Raw genomic sequence first — 25,331 nt, 5'->3', positions numbered from 1 at the left:
TTTCTTCAATGCTAAATTTTGTAAAGAGAATGGAGAAGTCAATATGGAATTGCATCGAAGATGATAGCAAATATCATTGTTTTTAGTAAAAAAAACAACTTTTAATCATAGTGGACTTCACAGTAAACTTTACAGAAATGTTACTTCTGTCATGGAAAAGTGAGCCTCTCAAAATTTTAAAAAGGAAAACAATTAAATTTGAAATCTGGTAGTGAACAGTCTGATTTCTTAAGAAATTAAGACGTTGAAAACTAATTGCTTAAAAAAATTAGCTGGAGCCCTGATCATAAAGATCTGATTGTGTCTGTAGTGTTCATTCTGTTGAAATATTTTCTGTTGGTTTTTTGATTGATTTTTATTGTGTTACTTTTTCTTAGTTTGGATTGAATTCCAGTTTTCATCTTTAGCAACAAAAACTGTTTTGTTGTTACTTTGAATCTGTAAAACAATTATTACATGTATATATCTGGCAGGAGTTGTATATATCTCCTCCATGTTTTAAAGACATAGTCATCACTATATCGATGTCCATAATATGGAATTAATTAGCCATGATGTTTTTCCAGAGAAACACCTCAATGTGTCATGCAATGAGTTGAAGTTTATAGATGCCTGAGCATACACATTCATTGCTATAATTTATTAAACAAAAACAAAAATGAGCTTAAAGTTGATGTTAGTAGGTGCAAAATATGCAATTTTCAGGAAAAGGATCAATTCTGTTTTTTACTAGTGATGTTCTCTGTAATTATTTGGTAAAAGCAGATTCAGTTTCATAATGTATAAACCAGTTTGTTGTAAAAAAAAATCTGCTATTATTTGTTATTTCAAGAAATGGAAATTTTTTATCATCATGATAACATTTCAGGTATGATGAGAGGAGGTATGATGGGTGGGCGTGGTGGAGGTCCGCCCCCTGGCATGAGAGGACCACCCCCAGGAATGATGAGAGGACAAGGTATAAAACTTGAAATATTAAATATTTAGTTCAACTTTTAAGATTTTAATACTTTGCTACTGTGATATTGTTTTATTTGTCACCTCAGTGCAGTAACAGGTTAAGTCCTTCTACATTTTTAATAGGAGTTAACTAGTTACTGCACTTAGGTGACATATTGTGATATTGTTGTACATTACATTCTAGAAAATTTGGTGTAGAATTTTTCATTTATTCTAAGTTAGTGTTTGTCTGATCATGCAAGACTTTACATATTAAATAAATATTGAAAAACATCTGGGTAAAGTACAGAATTCAATACTGTTTAACTTTTCACAACAGTCACAGTATTCATAACACATATAATATTTTTGATGATGATGTCATTCATTATGTAAAGTGGACATCCTTTAAATTTAAGGGAACAGAATAGCCATGAGGTATCATTATAACAGAATCCTTTGATATTTTGAATTATTGTTTAGATACCAGTATTTGTTGCAACTTTTGGTTAATGTGTATAAATATTTTGAATTGTTTCAGGACCAAGATTCTGAGCTGTTTACAACTAGATGTTGTTAATGTATATTCCATGTGTAATAAAAAAAGACAATTGTACAGAAAAGGCAGCAGGATGTTAACTTAAATAAGAAGAACAAAATTTGCAGCTTGGAATTCAGACTGTGAAATGGGATATAAGGGTTTGCCGGGGTGGGTGGGGTAAACATCTGAAGTGTTTTCTTATTAGAATAGCATTATGCCCCTATTGCAAATCATAAACAGCTTTGTTTTTTTAACTAACAATTCTGTTAAGCTGTTCCAAATCTGAAATGAATGTTACTATAGCAGTTTCTCCAAGCATTGTTTGCTGCCCAAATTTTTTATCATTTTCATATTGTGCATTATCAGATAACGATTTTTGTACTGAATTATAAGAAGTTAATGATGTGACACTACCTGTAAGATGATGTTGAGTGTATGCAAATTACTCTTGATTCTGAAATACAGAAAAATGTAGTGTAAGAGGGTCATTTTTCAACACATTTTCATTTCATTTTATTCATTGTTTTAAACATTTATGTATCGTGAAATCATGTCATTAAAAGTTGATTTTATATGATTTGAGTTTTCTGTTTTCTTGTTTGCTGAAAATGAAATAACTGGCATTGAACTTTGTTGCAGTCAAATCTTAGAAACTATAAATGGTATTCAGATTATAACCTCTTGAAGATGAACTTGAAGGCAATGAGCGTTGAATTCTTACATGTTTTTCAGTGTGCTACATATAGAATAAAGAGCTTGTAACTGTATTTCATGCTAAAACAGCAATATAATGTATATTTCGTCACATTCTGTTCCTTCTTTTGCTTTCAAACTTCTACTTATATGCACAAAGGTTACCGGTCGTATTAAGGTATGGATTTTGTATGTCCGTCCATTAGCCACAGCATCGTCCGATCAAAAAGATGGTAAGGACCTGTAGATTACCATTATTCAATTTCAGATCAAGATTAGTTGCACTTAAATCTCTCAGTCTTGGAGAAAAGAAGCCCAGATTTGTGAAAATTGGTAGAGACCTTGTCTATAATCAGTAGATTACCCCTATTGATTTTGAGACCAAGGTTACTGTGGCATAGTATTAAATTCTTGTCTGCTCAGTAACTTGAAGGGTAAGCCTGAGGTTGTCAAACACTGTACATGGCCTATTGATTATAATGCAGGATCAAAGTGACGCCTAGTAGAAGATCCTTATGAGCAAGAAATAAGCCGAAAGTTGTAAGAAATTAGGAAGACATCGCCTATGGTGACAGTGTGGAATCCTTGTCCGATTAAAAATTAAGAGGCTCTAAATTGTTCAAAAGTTATTGCAAACCTGTTTTGGTAACTGATTTTTTTAAAATAAGTAAACATTATGACCATCTGATATTTTGAGGAATGAGTGTCTGCTTAAGCTCCACATTTGCAACGTGTTCAGCAAAATCGTCAATGAACTTGTAAGTGCCAAGAAACTGTTTATTGGATTTGCGCCTTTAAAATTAAGGAAGAGCATAAAGAAAAATAGATTTTCGTTATATTTTAAAAAATATTACATGTACATCTGTTTACTCCCGTCTTTCATAACATTTGTATTAAGTAACTATGGCACCCTCAAAAACTTATAAATGTTCCTGCATTGTTTACTTGTTTCTTCTTATATTCAACGATTGTAACTCTTTGTCTTTGACAAGTCTCTTGGAATACCTCCAAGATCTGTTCATTCTTTGATGCAAGTGTTACCAGGGAAATGAATAACTTGTGGTATGACGAAACATTTGTGCCAAAGAATACCAAAGATGTAAATGTTGATATCTTTATGATTGTAACATACAGTAACACTTTTTGCCTTGGTGTACATGTGTATTTTTTTTTTTTTTTTTTTTTAGTTACGAGTCTTTGTTTAGAAATATTTATTTTTAGCTCGATAACTTGCAACTTACATTAATGACTTTCGACTCCGCTTCCTAGAACTAACTAGTACTGGCGTCATATGAAGAATCTTGGTCGTTATATACCTCGTTCAAGTACTTGTTCTGCACATCGAAGATATTAGGGCAGTATCACCAGAAGCGAGCAGTGAGATTCTGACCCTAGAACAAAAATATCTGAGAATTTTGCTTGTCGTTATTTCATTTCCCCCCCGAGTCCAAAATATCCGTATCATATTATACTCAATCAAGCCTCTTATTTTGGCGACAACGCCTTATTTTTCTACATGATGCATATAATGGTCTCGCTGGCCTCCCGTGAAACATAAAAAAATAGACTAGCATTTCATACATATATTAAGTATCATTCAGTGAATTACCGAATGTCACCTTTTGGCAGATAACAACCTTTTAAGGACATGAATGGTGACAAGTCCGGGATCCGTAAGTAGGGCCTGAAAGGGAGGGTGGACCCTCATTAAGGCTAGAATTCAATATCGGTATCAAACCCCTGACGGTTTTAAAAAGTTTACGAAATAAATATATCAACATATGTTGTTGTGTCTTCAAATTTTAGACTGTATCACATAACATATACTAGAGTTCTTCAATAGCGCATGAATACGTGCATGTTCTTTTCACGGTCTGTAGATTAATAAAAATACGAAATACAATAATTAATACTAGACCTTATACCTTTTCCCTTTAACAATGACTCTAACAAACCGTTTTTCAATTTTCATAAATGTTGTTTTATTTACAACTGAGGAAAAAGCGATGTATTCCTAATATACATGTATTATGTAGAAAACTCGTATGAGAGATATTTGAAAGACAAATTATCTTTTTTTCTAAGACATTTAGATTGTTATGTATCATTACCTAATTTACAGTGTGGCAATACCACGTGACATTGACGTCATTTTCGGCATCATTTCCAAGACAAATGTTGCTCGATTCGGAAAAGAAAATAGCCGTAAATATTTTATTTCTGTACCAATTTCTTTGAGATATGCACCAGTCTACGGGGAAAAATATAAGCTTTCCATAGAATATTGGATCTTCGTCAGTATATAAGCCGTTTTATCAAACACTTTGCCTAACCTTGGAAGTTGCTTGTATTAGAGCGGGCTTCAGTTGCAAGCTTTTTCGTTTTCTGGCGTTACCTGGTCTACGCCATAATTAAAAAGTCAGGTTTACATCAACTGGGAGTACGGAAGGCAAAACTCTACCTAAATATGTTCATATTTTTATTATGAATGACATAAATCTTACATTTTTCTTCAATTGTCAATTCTGGCACCAGTTCCAAGTCGAAAAAAAGGACTACAGTTTAAAGTCGATTTTAGAATCCGTTGCAAATGCGAAGCAACATGCCTACCGTTCTCTTTCTACAATTTAGTTTTTCATTGTTGATCTTTCATAGAGAGATTGTGAAAAATCTGATTGTTCCTTAAAGCAACAACACTTACTTGTATCGCAATAGTGCACGTCAAATCACGTAGATTTAGTCCTGTCGGAAAATAATGTTTGGTTTCGTTTTGAAGATGTTTAAAGTATTGCTCATCTTATCCTATGTAGTTAAATGTGTTTTATTCTATTTCACAATGGCGAAATTGATAAGAAATATATGTGCTCTCAGTGAGAGAAAGAGTTAATATAAAAACACTTTTGTATGATATGGAAAGGGTAACACTTTAACGCGAGTGTTGTTAAGGTAAAGGTATTTTTTCAGTTTATTCTGACAAACACTGACACTCGTGAATGTGACGAACAGGTTCTTCTGTCCTCAAAAGAGAGACTTTTAAAAGGTATATATTTTTCTGGAATTATTGTATAATAAAGTTCTATAGAGTTTGATAAACTAAAACACAATTAGAACTTGTAAATCTGATAGAATTGTTACTTAGTTGCATTACTTATAATTCTCTATTTATCAAAAAGACCCAAAATAGCCATGAATAAGAACGAGAATGGACGCCATGTGGAGTAAACAAAGTAGAAAATAGTTAACAGATAAATGATTTTACAAACCAACATCCATCGATCACAATCAAATTTCTTGAAACAAAACATTCAACAAGACGGAAATAACAATGAATGATTATCAATAATTATATAAATATTTACATTAACATCTGTAATAGCAACATCGGCAAGAATATGACTGGGGTCCATATGCCACTGATGCGTCCATTGAATAATTGATAGCTAACATAATCTTAGTAAAATTACGATTACATTTGAAGAGTAATTTCAATTCTTATCCTTCAACTTTCAAATGACTTACTTCTTTATTTACATATCAGATAATTCACTTATTTAGTATATGCGTCACGTTTATCATGTTTTAGATTTTAATGTGCAATCCTTTTTTAAATCTTAAAATGCTACAAAAAGCCTGTTGAGGACATTTGCAGGTCATGCCGCGTGCAATAATCCATGCATTTACAGCCAATGGCCACATCGATAAGAAATAGTCCCAAATAGCCCTATCGTTTTTATTCAGTTGAAAGAGACATTATTGTTAAAAAAGTTCTACTCGATTTAAATGTTTTCAAACCACAAATATTCCGTTCCCTTCCTCTCTTTACAATGTATATTGGTTAGCTCTCTGATAAAGCTTAGTTGACTGATATAATTAACTAAATTTGTCAGATATGCAGTTCATCAACAGAAATAAATGCAATTATAAAATAGATAGTGTTTAATAGTGTTCTTAAGTTAACGAAGTTATATCCAGTTCACGAAAACAGTTACCGTGGGTATGAAAATAGGATATAAAAATATTTTTTTATCAACGAGTGCCACTGTGTTAAAAAGCTTAATCTATCATACTAAAAGATTGCTACAGGTTCTTTATATATATATACAAAGGCTCTTTACAAAAGAATAACATTTGACTTTAAAATTGCCGCGTCGAGGCGTAACCCTATTTACAGCGTACAATCGAAGTGATCCTGAATGTGCACGTTCATTGGACAGGCTAGCTAAGTCAATCAGAGCCTGAAACATTTTCAATTTTGCCGTTTTAGGGGAAATTTAGGGTTTCTGTTTTCTATTCCACGTTTAGTATTGCTACATGACACAAATAAATGTTTCATAATCATTACCTTGAAAGAACAATGATTAAAGAGCAAATCAATTTCTTTACAAATACAGTACAGACAACAATTTTACTACTTTTAAAATCACTTAAATATCGCAGCGAGTAAAAATCATTTAAATATTCATTTGTGTTTATGTAAATCGTATAGAAAATAAAATGTTTTTCATGGTTAACATAATTATAGAAAGAGAACGGTAGGCATGTTGCTTCGCATTTGCAACGGATTCTAAAATCGGCTTTAAACTGTAGTCCTTTTTTTCGACTTGGAACTGGTGCCAGAATTGACAATTGAAGAAAAATGTAAGATTTATGTCATTCATAATAAAAATATGAACATATTTAGGTAGAGTTTTGCCTTCCGTACTCCCGGTTGATGTAAACCTGACTTTTTAATCATGGCGTAGACCAGGTAACGCCAGAAAACGAAATAGCTTGCAACTGAAGCCCGCTCTAATACAAGCAACTTCCAAGGTTAGGCAAAGTGTTTGATAAAACGGCTTATAAACTGACGAAGATCCAATATTCTATGGAAAGCTTATATTTTTCCCCGTAGACTGGTGCATATCCCAAAGAAATTGGTACAGAAATAAAATATTTACGGCTATTTTCTTTTCCGAATCGAGCAACATTTGTCTTGGAAATGATGCCGAAAATGACGTCAATGTCACGTGGTATTGCCACACTGATTTAGCTCTTTGGGATTTATCTCTGACAGAAAGTAACACCAAAATTGGCAAATATCGGATGTCCCTTAATATGTCCAAAATGAAGACAACTTTGTGTAATTATATTAAAACTGTCGACGTAGACGCGGAATCAACGATACTTTACCAGAAGGGTTTCAAAACTTTAGGATTACAGCTTATTCCAGAATGGATGGATTCCGGAACACAATGTACAAAGCAATCGGTTGCGATTGCAAACCAAGCTGATCACGGAAAGCTACTTATCAGTGAGGTCTATATATGCGCGAAAATGCATCTTTTCAAAACAGGGTTGTTTGGTAATGGACTCTCTGGATTTTAAAACTGAGCATCGGTAAAAAACATCTATCCGCTTAACTTTCCACTTTAATTACCAATTTTGTATTTGAATTTTATGAAGTCTTTAAATTGTTGAGATATTCTTTCAATCGTGGATTCTGGTGTATCTAAAGCGTACAATGCTATCAAGAAATGACACACATAAAGTAATAAGTAAATAATTATTATTATATCTATATCCTAACACATTACATTACTTTTCGAATCACAGCCATTCTTTTTACAACACCTTAGGAGATGAATCAACATAAGTATTTAATACTTGTTTTCATATCCGATTCCAAAATGTATAAGAAACATATTGTGTTCGTTCCTTTTTTCTTTTCATAATATGTTACTATATGTATAACAAACTCAATACAATATGTTATGTACTACAATGTATTATTTTGTGAATAAAATATTGTTTAAACTAAAACAGAAAGTATTTACGAATTCTAACTACAGTAAATAATCAAATAAATCCTTGAGATCTGGCTCAAACAAAGGAATCGCCGGTCAAAGTTCGATCTGGGGCCCATATGTGCTGAAGAGATCCATAGGTGCATGACATCAAATTCATCAACATAATAATATAGGTCACTTCCATAAATTATTCGATATTTAATCATTTTGTGTATCATGGTGTTAATTAAGTCGATATTCGAAATTTTTTTAGATATATTTTCCCAAGTCGCACTTAACTAATATATTTTATTCATAAAAAATATAAACGACATAAAGGTATTGATTGAAACTATGGCGGGAAGTCCATGTTCATTTAAAACGTATTTCGTATGGGAGCTTGTGTATCGTCACATGCCGATGTAGAGTTAAAAAAAACGCCCAGTTTATACATGAACCAACTAATATTACGCCTTCTATAAGGCGGTCCGTATATAAGCGAACGTTATTTTGATGACGTCTTATTACACATCATGCAAAGATAATGTTTTGAATTATTAAAATATAAACATAGACATATACTTGTATATTGTACTGATACAGTGCACTTGAACGATGGCGCTAGTGTCTCTCTGAAAGGATTTTGGAGCCCGTTATACAACTCTAAAACCATTTGAAAGAAACTTAAACAAGAGGGCAAAGATGGCCCTAGATCGCTCACCTGACCAATCGAACTCATCCGAGCAATTTACTTAGAGAAGCATCCTGACAAAGTTTGATGATAATTGAGTCAAAAATGTGACCACTAGAGTGTTAACAAAGTTTTTTCATATTTGGGCAGTGTGAGCTATAGTTTTTGATCCCAGGTGACGCATATTTCAACTTGACCTAGAAATCATCAAAACAAACTTGCAGACCAATTTCCAGGATATTTGGATAACAACAGTAGCCAAGATTTTTCTATTTTTAGCTCCTGTGACCTAGTTTTTCATCCGAGAAGACCCATGTTCGAACTCGTCCATCAATTACATAGACAAGCATCCTGACCAAGTTTGATGATAATTGAGTAAAAAAATGTGACCACTAGAGTGTTTTTGGGGCGGTGTGACCTAGTTTTTCACCCTAGATGACTCATATTCAAACTTGACATAGAAATCAACAAAACAAAATTTCCAGGATATTTGAATCAAAACGTAGCCACTAGAGTGTTAACAAGATTTTTCTAATTTTAGCTCCTTTGACCTAGCTATTCATCCGAGATGAACCATGTTCCAACTTATCCGAGCAAGTACCTAAACAAGCATCCTGACAAACTTTGATGATGATTTAGGCAAAAATGTGTCCGCTAGAGTGACAAGGAACAAATGTGGACAGACGGCAAACGACGGACATTCAACGATCCTAAAAGCTCAGGTAAGCTAAAAACTTGACAGCGCATAATATAAACAAAGCTTACACCAAGGCCATGGCCAAAGACTTTTTGTCTTATTTTATGTCTGCTCTGTACCTAGACACTACAAATTATCCCAAAACATTCATTATTTTTTACATTAGTTTAAACTCCAAATTAAATAGATAGATAGATTTATTTCGGCAAAGGAAGCATATACATAGTTGACAATATAACATAGGATAAAATAATGAGCATTATTAAATACTATATCACATACGAGTAAAACTATGACATGCTCACCAAAACCAAGGATAACACAAAAAAGGGCAAAAAAGCTCTTATTTCCATTGTGGTCCTTTGTATTGGCGGCATGACATAGAGAGGCAAACCTAAATATAATCATGTATAAAAATACTAATAAATCATAAAAATGTATATCACAGTCAAATCTTGAGTTAATGATACTCCTGTTTACAGCTAGGATTTAAAACACATTACTAAAATTGTAATAAGATAAATGGCAGACAATTTAAAATCCTGAGCCGAAATATGTAAAAACATGTTTAAAAAAAATTTAAATACTGTTCATAAGATGACTTTTGATGGCAACCTTAAAACTTTGTAACCTGTTGATCTCCGTTAACTTTACAGGTAAATCATTCGATAATTTAATACCAGAGAAAGCAAATGATTTAGAACCCTGGCCTTTGACCTTAGGTAGACAATATCCACCCTTTTGACTAAGTCTTGTACTATAATTATGAATGGAATCTTGTGAAATAAAGTGTTCAGACATGTAATCCGGAGATAGGCCATTTTTTATCTTAAAAACATGACACAACATTATCTGTTCAACTCTTTTGTGGACCGGTAACCAGTAAAGGGACTTAAAGTGGGATGGGTCAATATATATGGGCTCTAGAGTCCAAGTCAAGTACAAATCTCATTATTTTGTTTTGACAAGTTTGTAACTTATTTTTGAACTGTGTCAAGCAATTATACCAAACAGAGCATGCGCAATCATAGTGACACTGAATAAGAGACATATCCAGAAGTTTCTTGGTATGCTGAGTAAGAAACTTTCTTGCGGTAAAGAAATTTTAACCGAGAGTTGGCCTTCTTAAGAACAGACTCGGCCATGGCGCAAAATGACAGATTTTGGTCTATAGTAATCCCAAGATACTTGATAGATGAAGTTGATTCAATGGATGTACCAGAACAGGTTATATGCAGGTTAGATTGTGACCTAAGTTTTTGCCTGGACCCAAATAAAATTGACTCGGTTTTACCCAAGTGCAATGACAACTTATTGTCCACTAACCATTGGCTGACCAATTCCATATCATCTGTCAATGCCTTTTCAACAACAGATAAACTTTTACCAGATACAAGGATACCAGAATCATCAGCATACAAAAGCAATTTATTTTTGACCACAGCTGACATATCATTTACATAAATTAAAAAGAGAAGGGGTCCAAGGATTGAGCCCTGAGGAACACCACATGTTATTTTGGAAAATTTGGAAGAATAAGTACCAGAGACATCTACAAGCTGCTGTCTATCTGATAATTATGATTTGAACCAATTTAGGACGTCAATACTAAGACCTGATGCTTGCAGTTTCATTAAAAGAATGGAATGGTCGACTGTGTCAAACGCTTTCTGCAAATCCAGCAGCACCATACCAACAACATTACCTTTATCATTTTCATACCTGATAAAGTCTGTAAGGTGAATCAGATAAGTATCAGTAGAGAAGCCACTCCTGAAACCTGATTGAAATTTATACAGCAGATCTTTATCCTTAAAATAAGCTTCAACCTGGTCATAAACCACCTTTTCAAGGATTTCAGATACAACATTTAAAATGGACACAGGCCGGTAATTACCAGTTCTTTTTATAGAGGGGAACAACTCTTGCAGATTTAAGATCATCAGGGACTTGACCTTGGATAAGGGATAAGTTTATGATATGAGCTAATGGACTAGCAATAACTGGGGATCCATCTCTGATAAAACGTGAGGGTATACCATCTAAGCCAGTAGCTTTTTTGACACCTAATGAAGTTAAGTATTTAAGAACTTTACTTTCAGAAACAATGGAAAAAGAAAAACTGTTTGCAAAAACACCCTTGTTTGCATAAAAAGTATTAACAAAATTCGTACCAAATTTATGCATACTTTCTGGCAACTTTTCAACAAGTTTACATGCAACTGTTGTATAAAATTTGTTAAATGATTCAGCAATAAGTTTCTACAAAACACACATTATCATCAATATTTAAACAAATATTTGAACTGGTTGAAGATGAACCCTTCTTGGAAGGCAAACCAAGATTTTTAACAGTTTTCCATAAAGAGGTCGAGTCATTTTTGTTCTCATCCAGTGTATTAGTAAAATATTCCTTTTTTGCTTTGGCAACAAGATACTGAACTTTGTTCTTGAGAGTCTTAAATGAGTCATAATTATCACAGTTTCTATCACATTTATATTTATTAAAAGCTTTATCCCTTTCATTAATTACACTAAGAATGTCTGAGTCAATCCATGGTTCTGTTCTCTGTTTAATTCTGGTCTGTTTCACAGGTGCTATATTGTCTATCACAGATAAAAGTAACTGTTTAAATATATTCCAGGCATCATTTACATTATCACTTAGCAAAACAGGAGACCAGTCAGTATCTAGAAGACTAGTTTGAAAGTCATCTTTGTTATAATTTTTCAAAGATCTTAAAGTGACATTGTTATGAAAACAAATAGGAATTTTACTGACTTTTCTTGTACAAAATATTAAGCTATGATCACTAAATGAAGTATGAATTACACCTGACTGAGTAATTTTATCATTATCAGACACCAATATCAAGTCAATAATAGTTGCACTTGTAATACTAACTCTAGTAGGTTCTGAGATCAATTGTTTGTAATGAAACATATTAATAAATGACTTAAAACATTGAAAAAGAGGATAAGACTTAACTTTAGACACATCTCTATTAAAATCTTCTGAAATTATAGATTCACATTGTAAAAAGTCACTACTTGACGAGCATAAAGAGTCTAAAATTGTATAAAAGTTTAGTTGCACAGGAGGTCTATAAATAACACCACATAAGATAGGTTTTGATTTTGGTAAAAGTATATCAATCCATGTAGCTTCTAATTCTTCATGCTTGAGATCATCACGTGTGTTGTAGGATAAATCCTTCCTGATATAAATACAAACGCCACCCCCTTGTCTGTTTCGATCCCTGCGCTGAATACAATAGTTGTCGATGTTAACTTCAGAATCTGGAACTGAGTCATCTAACCATGTTTCGGAAACACAAATACATGCGGCTCTAGATCTACGAGCTACAGAATTAATTTCATGTAGTTTTGGTAAAAGACTTCGAGTGTTTACATGAATAAAATGAAGACCACGTTTATTGAAAACTTTAAAATCACTTGTGGTGGAACTAGAAGTGTCAGCTGAGGGTCCGGGTTATGGAAACGTTCAAAGCTATCATATGCAGTAGTATTTTTTCAGTTTTAGTGTCTTGTCTAATTGCAGCCAGAATGAGATCAGAAAATGGTCATATTGAGGTCAGAAACTGATCAGAAAATGGCCAGATTTAGGTCGGAAAATAGTCGGATGGAGGTCAGAAATTGGTAAGAATTAGGTCAGATTTAGTTCGAAAAATGACCAGAAACTGGTTAGATAATGGTCAGATTCTGACGTCTACCTGACGTCAGATTATGAACCCATGACGCCAGAAAGACTGCAAATATCTACGGTGACATAAAGGAGACATTTGAAATATTTTATTTACATGTACTATGTTCACAATCGGCAGCTATATCGATTACCGTGTGCACGAAATAGTATTATTACCAGAGGTGTAGATAATGTATCTCGTATTACGTGGCCATGCGACATCCATAACGTGCGCACGCGAGACCATGCGATAGGTATGATGTGGTCACGCGATATGTATTATAAGCACGCGAATCCAACTATTGCATGGCCGCGTAATAATATCGCCTGCACAAGTACAAGCAATAGCGATGCATGACCACGTAATAGTTATCGTGTGCGCACGAAAGATTTCCTATGTCCCCTCTATGCCACCGTAGATATTCGATACAATGTAGAGAAAAGTCAGGAGGGTAGATAAAATTTTGATTTTCCGTAAAAACAAAGGGCTTTGAAATTTCTAAAAATATCGAAAACTTACCCTGTTATTGACTTTCTTTCACTTTCACATATCTTAGGGGTGATAGTAACACAACGGGACTTGCGGAAATTAAAATACTCTATTTCGTGATCCATATGAATTCCCCTCCTCACCCCCACCCCCGTATTATTGATCTTCTTGAAATTCATATGATGTTCAATTTAAGCTCCCTCCGTTGCATTCACCACCTTGTGTGTAACCTCAAATAAATAAGTAAGTGTAGAACGAGATCTAGCTCTCATTAGTAAAATTTAGAGTTCGCAATAATTTATTTGCCTATGCTCGCGAGAGAAGTTGCCAGAGAAAACGTGCAAATTATAGCGCGCTTGAATATATTTTGGTTCTCTAAATTCCTCCACACTTGCAAAAAATATAGATCTAGATCTAATGTGGGACTTATCTAGATTTCACAGTACGTGTACTCATACTGTAGATCTTAATACTAAATGATAATATTTACCGGTATCGTTTATTTTTAAAAAATGACCCATTTACATGCATCCTCTTTTGCTACGCCGTTTAAAATATATCCGAGTTACCCGTGCTCTGCTCTGATAACTTCCGGGATCCACCGGGAATGACCTACTATCTTTGCTTAGTAACAGGGGAAATCCGAAAAATACCTACTTAGTGCGATGGAAATCCCAGGAAAATCTATAAACAGAGCTTGATGAACTGACACTGTGACTAAAGAAGTTGTGCCAGTAGCAAAAAGTTATTAATTACTGTTTAAAATGATAGCATATTTATTGTAAAATGCCTTTGTTCAACTTGTTGTTGTTGTTTAGATCTCAGTTAAGATTTTGCTATTTTTAGTAACGCCGCTCTCAATTTAGTAATTACATACGGGCATTTGTTCATGACCCCGACTCTGATTGGCCAGAGTGCATGATTAGCACTGAAATATTCAATAAAAAATGAATTTTGTTAAACACACTCTGATTGGATAAAAGTGAATGCTTGTATTTTTTAATTTTGTAAGAATAATTAATTGTTTTATGTTGTTGTTTGTCTTTTCATTACGCTTTGATATCAAAAAATATTTCTAATGGTGTTAAGCCGCTAATTTCAGTGGAACTTTATGATTTTATAGGTTTAACCCTACATTTCATTCTGTTACGGCGTCCCCACATTGACCAATCAAAAATAAGCTTTCAAATGCGGTAATTGTCGATACATGATGTTGAGAATTAGCGGTGTGATCTACAAAGTCATTCTTTGAAAATTACCAAATTATTTAACTTAAATATAACAGGTAAAACTTTTTATTTTCTTTTGTTTATTGTTGTGAATACAAAAATGAGACATTATATTATTGTTATATGACAAAAAATGCCGAGTCTGTAAGAGTTTCACCCAGTTTTGATTGAGCTTCTGTTTTGATAATTTTGTCCAAAAAATCGACCGAAATGGCGATCAAATCACACTTTTTGCATAATGCACATTTTGCATTTGAGAAAATATGGTCATAGGATGGTGGCATCTTTGAAAAGACTGTTCGTTTTGATTTTATATACAATATGATTGACTTTCAATGCGAGTTGCACGTGTTTCGGATGGAAACAAACACAGTTTTCAATGTTTTGATTGGGCCAAGAAGTTTGACTCCGTGAGGGCACTCGTTCCGCATGAATGAATTTTATGAAAATGACCAATTTTTTTTCTTTGTTAATGATTGAAATATTAAGTTGGTTGCCTTTATGTCACCGTAACTGTGTTAGACAATAGAGTTGTAGTGAAAATTAGAGAATTTCAATTTGAAATCAAACAGAAATGTTTCTAAGGACTAAATCCATGTGCCATGATTTCACATTTTTTTAAGGAAAAAAAAACCTGGTCATCCATATTAACTTGAGACTTAAATTATTGAATGAATGCAAATGATAAATGTATGCTATAATCATCATTGTGGTAAGTTATTAACTATTAATATTTGGCAAATTTCAGAAATTCATCCTTTAAAAAACAAGATTAAACAATGGAAAGAATTGAAAGATAGAACCCCAAAGCCAACTGGCAATAAACATATGTGTCAATATTGAAAAACAAATGATTTAAGACAATATATCAAGTATAATATATCTACTCACAGGCACGTCATCACGATTTTGTGATTCATGCGGCCAATTCAGATGTTCTAGCGGGTATGGGGGCATGCTCCCCTGGAATTTTTTATTCTAGTCTTGTGAGCAATTTCCCGTGTATTTGGCACAGTTTACAGTCGCTAGTACATATTATTTCGGCATATGTTACTGATTTATTTTACAAAGATCTGAGCGTCATAAATTTAAAGAGTAAAAGGTTGACTACCGATCGCGGACAGTTGTACATAAAAAGAAAATATGAATAATTAATATTTGACAAATGGAAAATAAACAATAATTAATGTTGTTTTTATTCTTTATTTTTATCTGATAATTATCATAATTAAACGGTAAACTGTCCGAACCCACCTCGTTATCAATTAATGCCATTTAAGATAACTTCACACTTGACTTTGTAGTACCCGTACATGAAACTAGTCAATTAACAGTATCCAGTTGTTTAGCGTCATGTTTGTATTATCAATTACTGCACTTTGCATAAGGGGCCATTAAAGTGTCAAATGCATGTTTTTGATGTTTTTTGTTGTTGTTTTTTCCGCTAAGGACCAGACAATTTTGGCCAAAATATTGGTCCGGCCAAGGCTGGACAGACCGAACCATCGACAACAGGCCTGCTTTCCTACTAGTATTCATGATTTTAGTAAAATTCTTGCGATGCTACAAAATTAAGATGTGTATTGTTTGTACATATTTCATGCCATATGCATGTTGTTTTCTTCTACATCTACATCTACATGTTACTCCCGACCAATCAATTCTGACTATGACTGGGAGGCGCTTGTCAGGAAAACTGTGTTTAAAGTATTAGGTGCATGCTAAAAGATAAAGATCACAGATAAAAAAAAAAGGTGCAGGATAAAAGAAAGAGTGCAAGATTAAAAACATACTGGGGGTGGGGACTAGAAGGTGACTGTCGCCAACCTATCCTTGAAGGCATCTAGGCTGGAACTGGATTTGACCTGATATGGAAGGCTATTAATCCAATACCTGAGAGTTGTAGGGAAGTAGGAATTAAGATGATATTGGGTACGGGACTGGGGGATCAGGAAGTTCAGATTTCTATTTGGGGTCAGATGGTTATGGTCAACATATACAAGTTTGTATTGGATTTTATAGAACACTACAAGACAGGACTGGAGTCTGCGGCTTTCTAGGGAAGGCCACCCCAAGTTCATTTAGCATTTGGGTTACACTACTGTCGAAATTATAATTTTTTCTTTTCTATAAATCTATTGTCATCACTGCTTTGAAATATTACATGTCAATGTCCCTGCGATTGGTTTGACATTAATGAAAGCTAGATAAATATAAAAGGCTTAAAATGAAAATACATTGGTGAGAATGTCTGCAAATTAGGTTTAAAATTTGTGGCAGGATCACATGGTTAAAGTATAGATTTGTCACTTGCAAATGGTAATTAATTTTTTGTCTTTTGTAATTTTCATTTTAATACCATTGTTCCTTATCAAAAAGTAATCTTTGAAGGGTGAACTGTTACCATTGTTCCTATCAAAATGTAATATTTAATCCTTTACCTCATATATACGTGAAACAAAGCACTTTCGACCCCCCCCCCCCCTTTAAGGCCTCAAATAGTGAAAAAATGTCCTGTTTGGGCCCCAAAAACATGTTTTCGTTTGAGAAATGTTGTTAAAAAAATAACCACTTTTTCGTAGCAACCCCCCAATCAAAAGATTCATCAGGGGGTTGCCAGAAGGGGGATGTGCCCCCTTCTGTTTGGGGGGTTTGAAGGGGGGGCGGTAGTCCCCCTCATCGCCAGGAAAATTTTGGACTTGTGAGAGGCTAAAAATGACCCCAGATCGATCTTAAGGTAACGTGTAACCAACGCTGAAAAGCATTTGACTCTATCTCAATCCATTGAGAAGTTGCAGCACTTTGAAATCAATTTTGATGGAAAAAATCAACGCAAAATAGTGATATTTGGCAATTTTGAGATGTCCCCTCGTTGCAATGGAAACAGGAAATTAAAGCCTGAGCATGTTATAACAAAGGCAGGGGTGTGGAATTTTGGAATTTTTCCACTTGTCCGAGGACAAGTTGGATTGAAATTTCTAGTTGTCCGCAGCCCAAATTTACTTGCCCCCCCAAAACAGTGCGGATTATGTAAGTTCAGCAGCTATATTTTACTAACTGAACATTATCTGCAAGTTTGACCATAGACATTGTCTGAATTACCTTCTTTTGGCAGCCAGACAATAAACTAGCTATCCTGAAATAAATGTATTCCTTTCGAATCATACTAATTTCTAGTATCTCTCTCTGACTTCGTTTTTTGACTCTTTGGGAGTTTCTACAGGCTTTGAACTATTCATTCTAATAAAGAATTTGTTTAAGTTTTTTTTTGTATGCAAAGAAATAAACTTTGCAATGAAATCATCTGTGCTTTATATTTTTTGCCGCAATACAACCAATGAGTTCCTATAGCACATACGTCTATTGAGAGGCTTCATAGGGGGTAAAAAGCAAAACAAAATGGGTTATATAATTAAACTAGTTTGTAAAGGTGATATGCAATATTGGAATGAAATAAAATGATATAGAGTAATCTGTGACCAAAATTTGGCTTTTAATTTTTTTTTAAATGGCTCTGAAATTCACTTGCCCGCCGACAAGTCCAATGAAAAAATCGACTTGTCCGCTGGCAAAAAGGCCCGAGTCGGACAAGTCGGACATAGGAATTCCACACCCCTGAAAGGCAATGGTCCAGTCAACATTTGTGCCAAGTTTGATTAGTATTAAAGCAGTTTTTATAGTTTTATAGCAATTTGAACTTGTAACGGGAGACTTTTCAATGAAAACAGCCATTTTTCACAAAATGCTCATGAAGTAATGGGTTAAAGGGTGAATTGTTTTATATTTGATTATCATTAAAGTTACATTAAATAAATATGTAAAAATATTTTGCCGTCGACCTAAAATCAAACATTCTACAGTTTCATTAACCAGCATGCCCACTCAATTTTAAATGTAGGGGTACATGTACCCCCTGTCATTGTAAATTGGGGGTACATTTCAAAATCTGGGGGTACACATAAGTTTAAACATGTTTTTGTTTGTAAGAACATTTTATATAAATGTAGTATAATATAGTATAATTATTGTTTTGTTTTGTTAATATTTTTCATGAAATTATTTCATTTTAATGCATCAACACATGGAAATCGGTTTTTTTTTGTTTTTGTTTTTTTTTCACTTTAATACCAAATCAAATTTTATTCTGGTTAAATAAGTCCACTCTATAGACAAAAAGTTTATATTTGTAAAAAAAACGTAAATGTATATAGGTAGCGTTTAGCGGAATGAATAGGAAAATTGTGTACAGCTTCACACAGTGTGTTAAGAGGTTCATCCGATCGACAAATATTTTAGCAAATATCTTCAAAATGGGGGCAAATTGAAGATCGATATTTAAAGATTTAATGCTGATTTAATAATTAAGGAACAATTCATTCTCATGTTTGGCTTGGAAACTGAGAATTTTTGCGAAATTTTAGGGATTCTGAAATTCCGGCGAACGTGAAATCGCGGATGTTCGGGATCAATTTTCGGATCAAAGAAAAGCGTACGTGTATTTTGGTTAGTTGTCCTGGCATTTCGGCACAATATGTTAAATTATTAAAACTCTTATAGAACGTTTTTGCAAGAATGAAACGACAGCAAAATTTTGCTTAGAAAGTGCCGAAAATTTCGAGAATAATTCAAAATTACACTCATTTGTAATTTGAGAAAACAGTCTTTAAACTTGCGGCGTACTGTAAATAGTCGATATTCTTATCATTTTGTCGTTAAAATTTGCTTATTCCCAATCAACTGTGGATCAAAGATGTTAAATTATCACCTCATGTTATATCTGGTAATTACATGTACAGCGCGTGTATACATTAGTCTGATCTCTATTGCGTGATAATGATTGAAAGTGTTATCGCTGATTGGCTAATCGCTTCATGGGTCGATGTGCATAGGACCGCCTACCTATAGACTGACACGCGCTGACATATTTGTGTATTTGTGGTCGTTTGATGCGTCCCCAGGCAAGCGTACATAGGCTATCCCAAACATTCATTCTGACGATTTTACTTTGCGTGCATGTACCCCCTGCTTACAATTTTTATGCGTGCATCTAGAATTTTGTGCGTGAATTACGCACTGTAGTGCGTGAATGGGCATGCTGATTAACCTGTTTAATAGTATTGTTGTAAATCTCATCAAATATTGTTCATAAATAAGGATTTTAAACGGGAAACCCCACGGTACCACTAAAGTTCGTATACGAATTTTAACATGCAAATGAAGACTATAATGAGCTCGTGTATGCGCTACGTCACAGTTTTATAGTTGCTATCCGAACACAGCAAATGTGATATTTTCTTGTGCAAACACACTTTAACCGTTTAAGCTTCACGGTGCACTAAACCTGGGGTTCAGTAAAAGTAATAATCTCGTAAAAAGATTAAATTTGTATGAAAACATCCGTTACAATGCGGAAATATACCGTTAAATTAGGACTGCTACTTATAGTCATGATTTTTGATTTAATATTGATTTACGGATGATCCGAAGGCGGAGTTTCTCATGCAAACAGAAATTGTATTTCCCATTTCGCCACAATGAGGTTACCTATTTTTTTGCTAATAAAACTCATTTTGGTTGTTTGGACACCAAAATGAGACCTGGAGTCAATATAAAACCCAATTTATTAACGAAATGTCGCTATTTAGTTTTTTATGAAATTTATTTAATGTAACTTTAACTGTATTTTCAAATAATATTATATACATTACAAAAGTAATATTTGTAACAGAATTGAAATTGCCTGTCATGGCATTTTGTTCACTTTGGCCATTGTAGCCAAAAACTTAATTATTCTTAACAGCTCCCAAAAAAATCAAACTGTTTCATTCTCGGAGAAAAATTAAATGTTTTGACTTGTTTCTTAAAAGAAGTAACTGATCATACTCATAAATAAAACTTGAAGGTCATGCAAAACTAAAAAGGGAGTTTTTCAACTTCTCATATTTTTCAAATTTTTTCCTAATGTAAGTCAAATGCCAGCCGCCTTTTCCCCAAGATAGTTAGAAAAAAACCATGCTCTTTTTAACATTATATGTACCAGCTATAGTATTTGAGTATTCATTCTCATCATTCTTAGACATTTTATAGAGTTTTCAAAGTTTAACCTGCCTGATGATCAATGTGAGAAAATGTGTGAAATTTTCAATTCCTGAGAATTAAATGACCTGAAATATGCAATTTCTAAAATAGAAGGTGAAACTTCACATGAATATTGTTGTCTTGAAATAAAAATCCTATAGAATGTCATAGATGCACCCATACTTAATAAAAATAGTAATAGGTGAGGCAAATGTACATTGCAAGGCAGGCCATATGATCAGCTTATTAGTGATACTTAGTTTAAAAAAGAAAGTATTAACATGTGAAAATGCTTATAATAGCACTTCTTTACTCATCACTTGCCTTCCTTGTTGTACCAAAATAGAAAGCTCTTGAATATGGAAAGATTTTCATTCTTTTATTTTAATTTATGCATACATTGTTGTTGGTGTTTAATAGTAACAATAATTTTGAAAATAAATAGTGTCTTGAAGTCATTTATAAGTTATTTACATGTTAGTGTAATGGATATGAGCATTGAATTCAGTGTAGGTCAAACTTAACATAATTTCTCTTTGAAAATACTATACATTATCACAGGTTAGAAGATCTTTTATTGCACAGTGTTCTTCCCCCCTAAATTGTGAATGCGTTTGGTACCATGTAATAATGAAATTTGTGAATTTCAAAATAAGCATTGCATTTTATAGAATTGTGATTTGTTTTCTTGAACTATAAGTGATTGATAATAACCACTCTGAAGTGTTGTTCCCTTAACATCCTAATGTAAAGATGAGGTTTATTTTACTTTTGTCTTTAAGGAAGTCAGCTTGACGAATTGTGTCCAAAACTAAGCTATAATAAATTGTCCAAAGAGATAAACTATGGATAAGGCAATTTATGACAAACTATGGATAAGGCAATTTATGGAATTAAGAAAAACTCACACTGTTGTTACTCACTTTGAATCATTAACCCTCAAAAAGCAGAATTTTCTGCAATGAATTTGCTGAGCTTTGAATTTGGAACAGTCCATTTAAAGTTTAAGGGATTTCAATATAAAGATTTAGCTACCAACAGTGTAGAGCCTGATTAGTGCACAAATGGGCATCTGAAGTTCCACCAGAAAAGCTGGAATGTCATCCTATCACCTTTACATTGTCAGTGTCACTTGAAACTCTAACAAATCAATATAAATAAATCATCACTGATTGTTGTTATATATTTTGTGAGAGACAAATTTAATTATGTTTATTGTTATTGTTAATGTATTGTAGGTAGAATTTCCTTAAATTCTGCAGTACTGTCTGAAAAGTTAAAGTAATTTTATTATTTGCTCTTTTCAGGACAGTTGTATAGCTGTGTCCTGTATTTTAATGCTGAAAGCATGGCTTTGTGCCTTTGAGAAGGACAGAAAGTAATAACAGAATGGCCGACAATTTAGGCAGCTTGTTTGATTCCGATCCTGGGTTTCTGGAAGAGTTAGCCAGTGGGACGAGTAAGTGAAAAATTTATACCAATAATTTACATTACTTTGGAATAATGTGAGATAATGATTGATTATGCATTGAAAAAAGGTTTTGGAAATGAATTCTTACTCTTTCTCTATAAATCTATTACAGGGTGGCTTTATGTTATGTGTTATTTTCATGAATTTAGTAAAATTTTGTCAAACCTTTCATATGAAATGTAATTTTATGTTTAATGTTATAGACGAGTCAGTCCCAAATGTACCTCAACAACAACAAATGGCTGGTATGATGTCTCAAAACTCTGGTCAAGTACCACAAGGCATGATGCAAGCTGGTCATCCCCACTCTAACTATAATATAGGTGGAATGCAGCAACAGCAGCAGCAACAAGGGGCTGGTTACAACAGTATGCAGTTTCAGCAAACTCAGCAGCAAGCCCCTCAACAGTTTTAATCAACAAAATTTCAATCAGTATAATAGCCAGCAGACTGTTTATAATCCCAAATATGGTATCTACACCTAGTCAAAAACAGGGACACATAAACCCAAATCCAATGATGTCACCAACCCATACAAATCAGTTTGGAAGCCCTCCCTCTGGTATGATGCGTCAAGGACAGGTGATGTACCAGTACAATGCTGCTGCCGCTCAGCCGGGACCGAGACTGCCGAACCAGCACAACAGCAGCAGATAAAGATGGCTCAGATGCAAGGATGGAACCAGAACACGCAGATGTTCAATCCTCAACAGCAGCAAGCCCAGTCGAAACAACAGCCTCAACAGCAGTACATACCACAGCACCAGTCTAAGGCTACTATACAGGGAATTAGAATGCAGGTTCCATTTTCTGCTGCCCAGTCTGGACAGAATCAGACATTGTATATGCAGAGAATGTCCTCGCCTGGTATACAGGTAAATAGAATGCCTACTGTGAATGCTAGTCAACCAAACTCTATGGGAATGTCCCAGCAGATGTATTCTCATGGCAATCAGAATTTTAACACTATGAATATGCCACACGCTAATACACCGACGAGTATATCAAATGATCCTATGATAATGCAGCAGCCTCAGCAGTATATACATCAACAACAGACCACTCAGCAGTTTCCTCAGCAGCAACAACAGCAGCAGCAGTATCAGTATCAACAGCCGATGCAACAACAAAGCATGACAGATAATTGCGTAAATACCCCTCAGCAACAACAGCAGAATATATTAAGATTTCCACAGACTAGTCCAACTCTGCCAAATGTTCAGCAACGACTGCCATTTAATAATATGAACAACATGAATACCATGTCTCAGCCTAGAGCAAATGTGCCAATGCTTTCCCCTCGTCCAACCCCACCACCACAGTCTCCTTCGTTGACATCCGGGATGCTCTCACCTACAGGATCTACCTCATCGCATCAAGGCGGCTTCAACTCTATGGAGCCTTCACCTAATCATCCACAGTCACAACAGAATAATTCAAACATGTTCCAGCCTAATGCGGAACTTAATGACAAACATAATTTCGGTCAGTTTAATAATCAGAACATGAATCAGATACAGTCACAGACTGTAAATCAGACAAATGGACCAAATTCTAACATGCATGTGTCAGTGAATACAAATACGAACAACTTACAAAATCAAAGTCAGTGTAGTCCAGTGAAGAAAGTTGTATCTCCGAGTAGCTCAGTTACCTCCCCTTCGAACACTAGCATGGATATACAGAGTCTAAACCAGCAGATACAGCAGTTGTATAGTATGCCCCAGACACCACAGACTCAGCAGAAGATCTTAGACTTACAGGAGAAGGTTCAGATGTTAAAATCTCAGCAGTTACAGCAATCTCCAAGACCCAGTCCACAGCAACAGCAGTTTCAGTCACCAACTGGTCTACAAGGGATCTCCCAGCCACTGCCTAGTCCAAAACAGGCACAGTCTACTATAGTAAGCAAACTTTTTTTTCAAATATGAAGACAAAATTTAGTGTTTTTGGCTTAAGGAATACAGTTTCAGTATCATTTTAATGAAACGGTATTTTTCTTAAGATTTAGACAAATTCAACTTAATAGATACTATTTTTCAAAAACAGAGAAGATTGACATTGTGGAACAATTTATTATCTTTTTACCTGAACACAAGTAATTTATTTGTCTTAAAAATGTTTATCTTTACTTCTGTTTCATTTCCTTATTGAATGTATTTCATCATTTCAGACTTCCCAAGTCGTGACATCACTTCCTCAGATGAGTAGTGGAACCAGCAATATACCCGCAAACCAAATGACTCAGTCTGGTTCCCAGGCTAATCCTCAGACAGGTTCACAAATAATTCAGCCTGGGTCTCAGTCTGTCCAGCAAATAGTACAGATAGGTCAAAACGGATCACAGATGGTTCAGTCAGGAATGGCTGGCACTCAAATAGTTCATCAAAGACCGCCAGTCGTACAACCGGGTCAGATGGTACGATTGGTTCAAGCCGGGCCAGGGAACCAGAATAGCCAACAGAAGATTTTCATTATACAGGTATGTGTGTAATTGTTGTAAATGTAGCAAAGCTCCTTTTTTTGTACTATCTCATATTAGTTATGAAGTATTAATTACTTGGGGAAATATTTATTTATTGGTCAGGTTAGGTCACAGACCTATTTTCTTTTAAAATTCTTGAGAATCAATTTATTTAACACATATAAAAAGTTGTTACTGCCTATTTGAAAAAAAAAGGGGGGGGGGGGGTATAATACTTATTCCAGATATGTTGCAACTTCATTTGCTTTGAGCATTAGCAATAACTTTACTTAAATTACTTTTTAGCAGCAATGTAACTTTCAAATAAGATAAACTAAATCATGTTGATAGGTTTATTTTGAACTTACCTTACGAGGGCTCATTACAGAAAATGGGGGCCATAATGGTTTCAGTAAAGAATTTATTCCACAAGTAAAAAATAATTTGTAATAATCATTGAAAGGCAAAATTGTGCTGTTGGACTTAAATGCTTCAATGCAGAAATTCGGGCCTTTTCCTCAATCCAAAAAAGTATATTTACCTCTATTCTGAAAAATATCCCATTTT

At 34.2% G+C, this 25,331-nt stretch overlaps 2 protein-coding genes across 2 annotated transcripts; both read left to right on the top strand.

The window, feature by feature from the left end:
• Window positions 1–868: 868 nt before the first annotated feature.
• LOC132721492 (small nuclear ribonucleoprotein-associated protein B-like) lies at window positions 869–2,057 on the top strand (the record flags this gene model as incomplete). The annotated part of the gene is given in 2 exon segments (XM_060705809.1): window positions 869–958; window positions 1,481–2,057. Coding segments are annotated over 2 exon segments (104 nt in total), but the record flags the coding sequence as incomplete, so codon positions are not given.
• Window positions 2,058–22,111: 20,054 nt separating this feature from the next.
• Window positions 22,112–24,782, top strand: LOC132721482 (GATA zinc finger domain-containing protein 10-like; the record flags this gene model as incomplete). Its single annotated transcript, XM_060705798.1, has 3 exons — window positions 22,112–22,288; window positions 22,504–24,204; window positions 24,474–24,782. Coding segments are annotated over exons 2-3 (1,554 nt in total), but the record flags the coding sequence as incomplete, so codon positions are not given.
• Window positions 24,783–25,331: the final 549 nt, after the last annotated feature.

Source organism: Ruditapes philippinarum, unplaced genomic scaffold (assembly GCF_026571515.1).
Source record: "Ruditapes philippinarum isolate M1 unplaced genomic scaffold, ASM2657151v2 ctg12967_1_1_1_1, whole genome shotgun sequence".
NCBI lineage: Eukaryota > Metazoa > Mollusca > Bivalvia > Venerida > Veneridae > Ruditapes > Ruditapes philippinarum.
The sequence above is the reverse complement of the archived record's forward strand: the minus strand, read 5'-3'. Positions and strand labels throughout refer to the sequence as shown.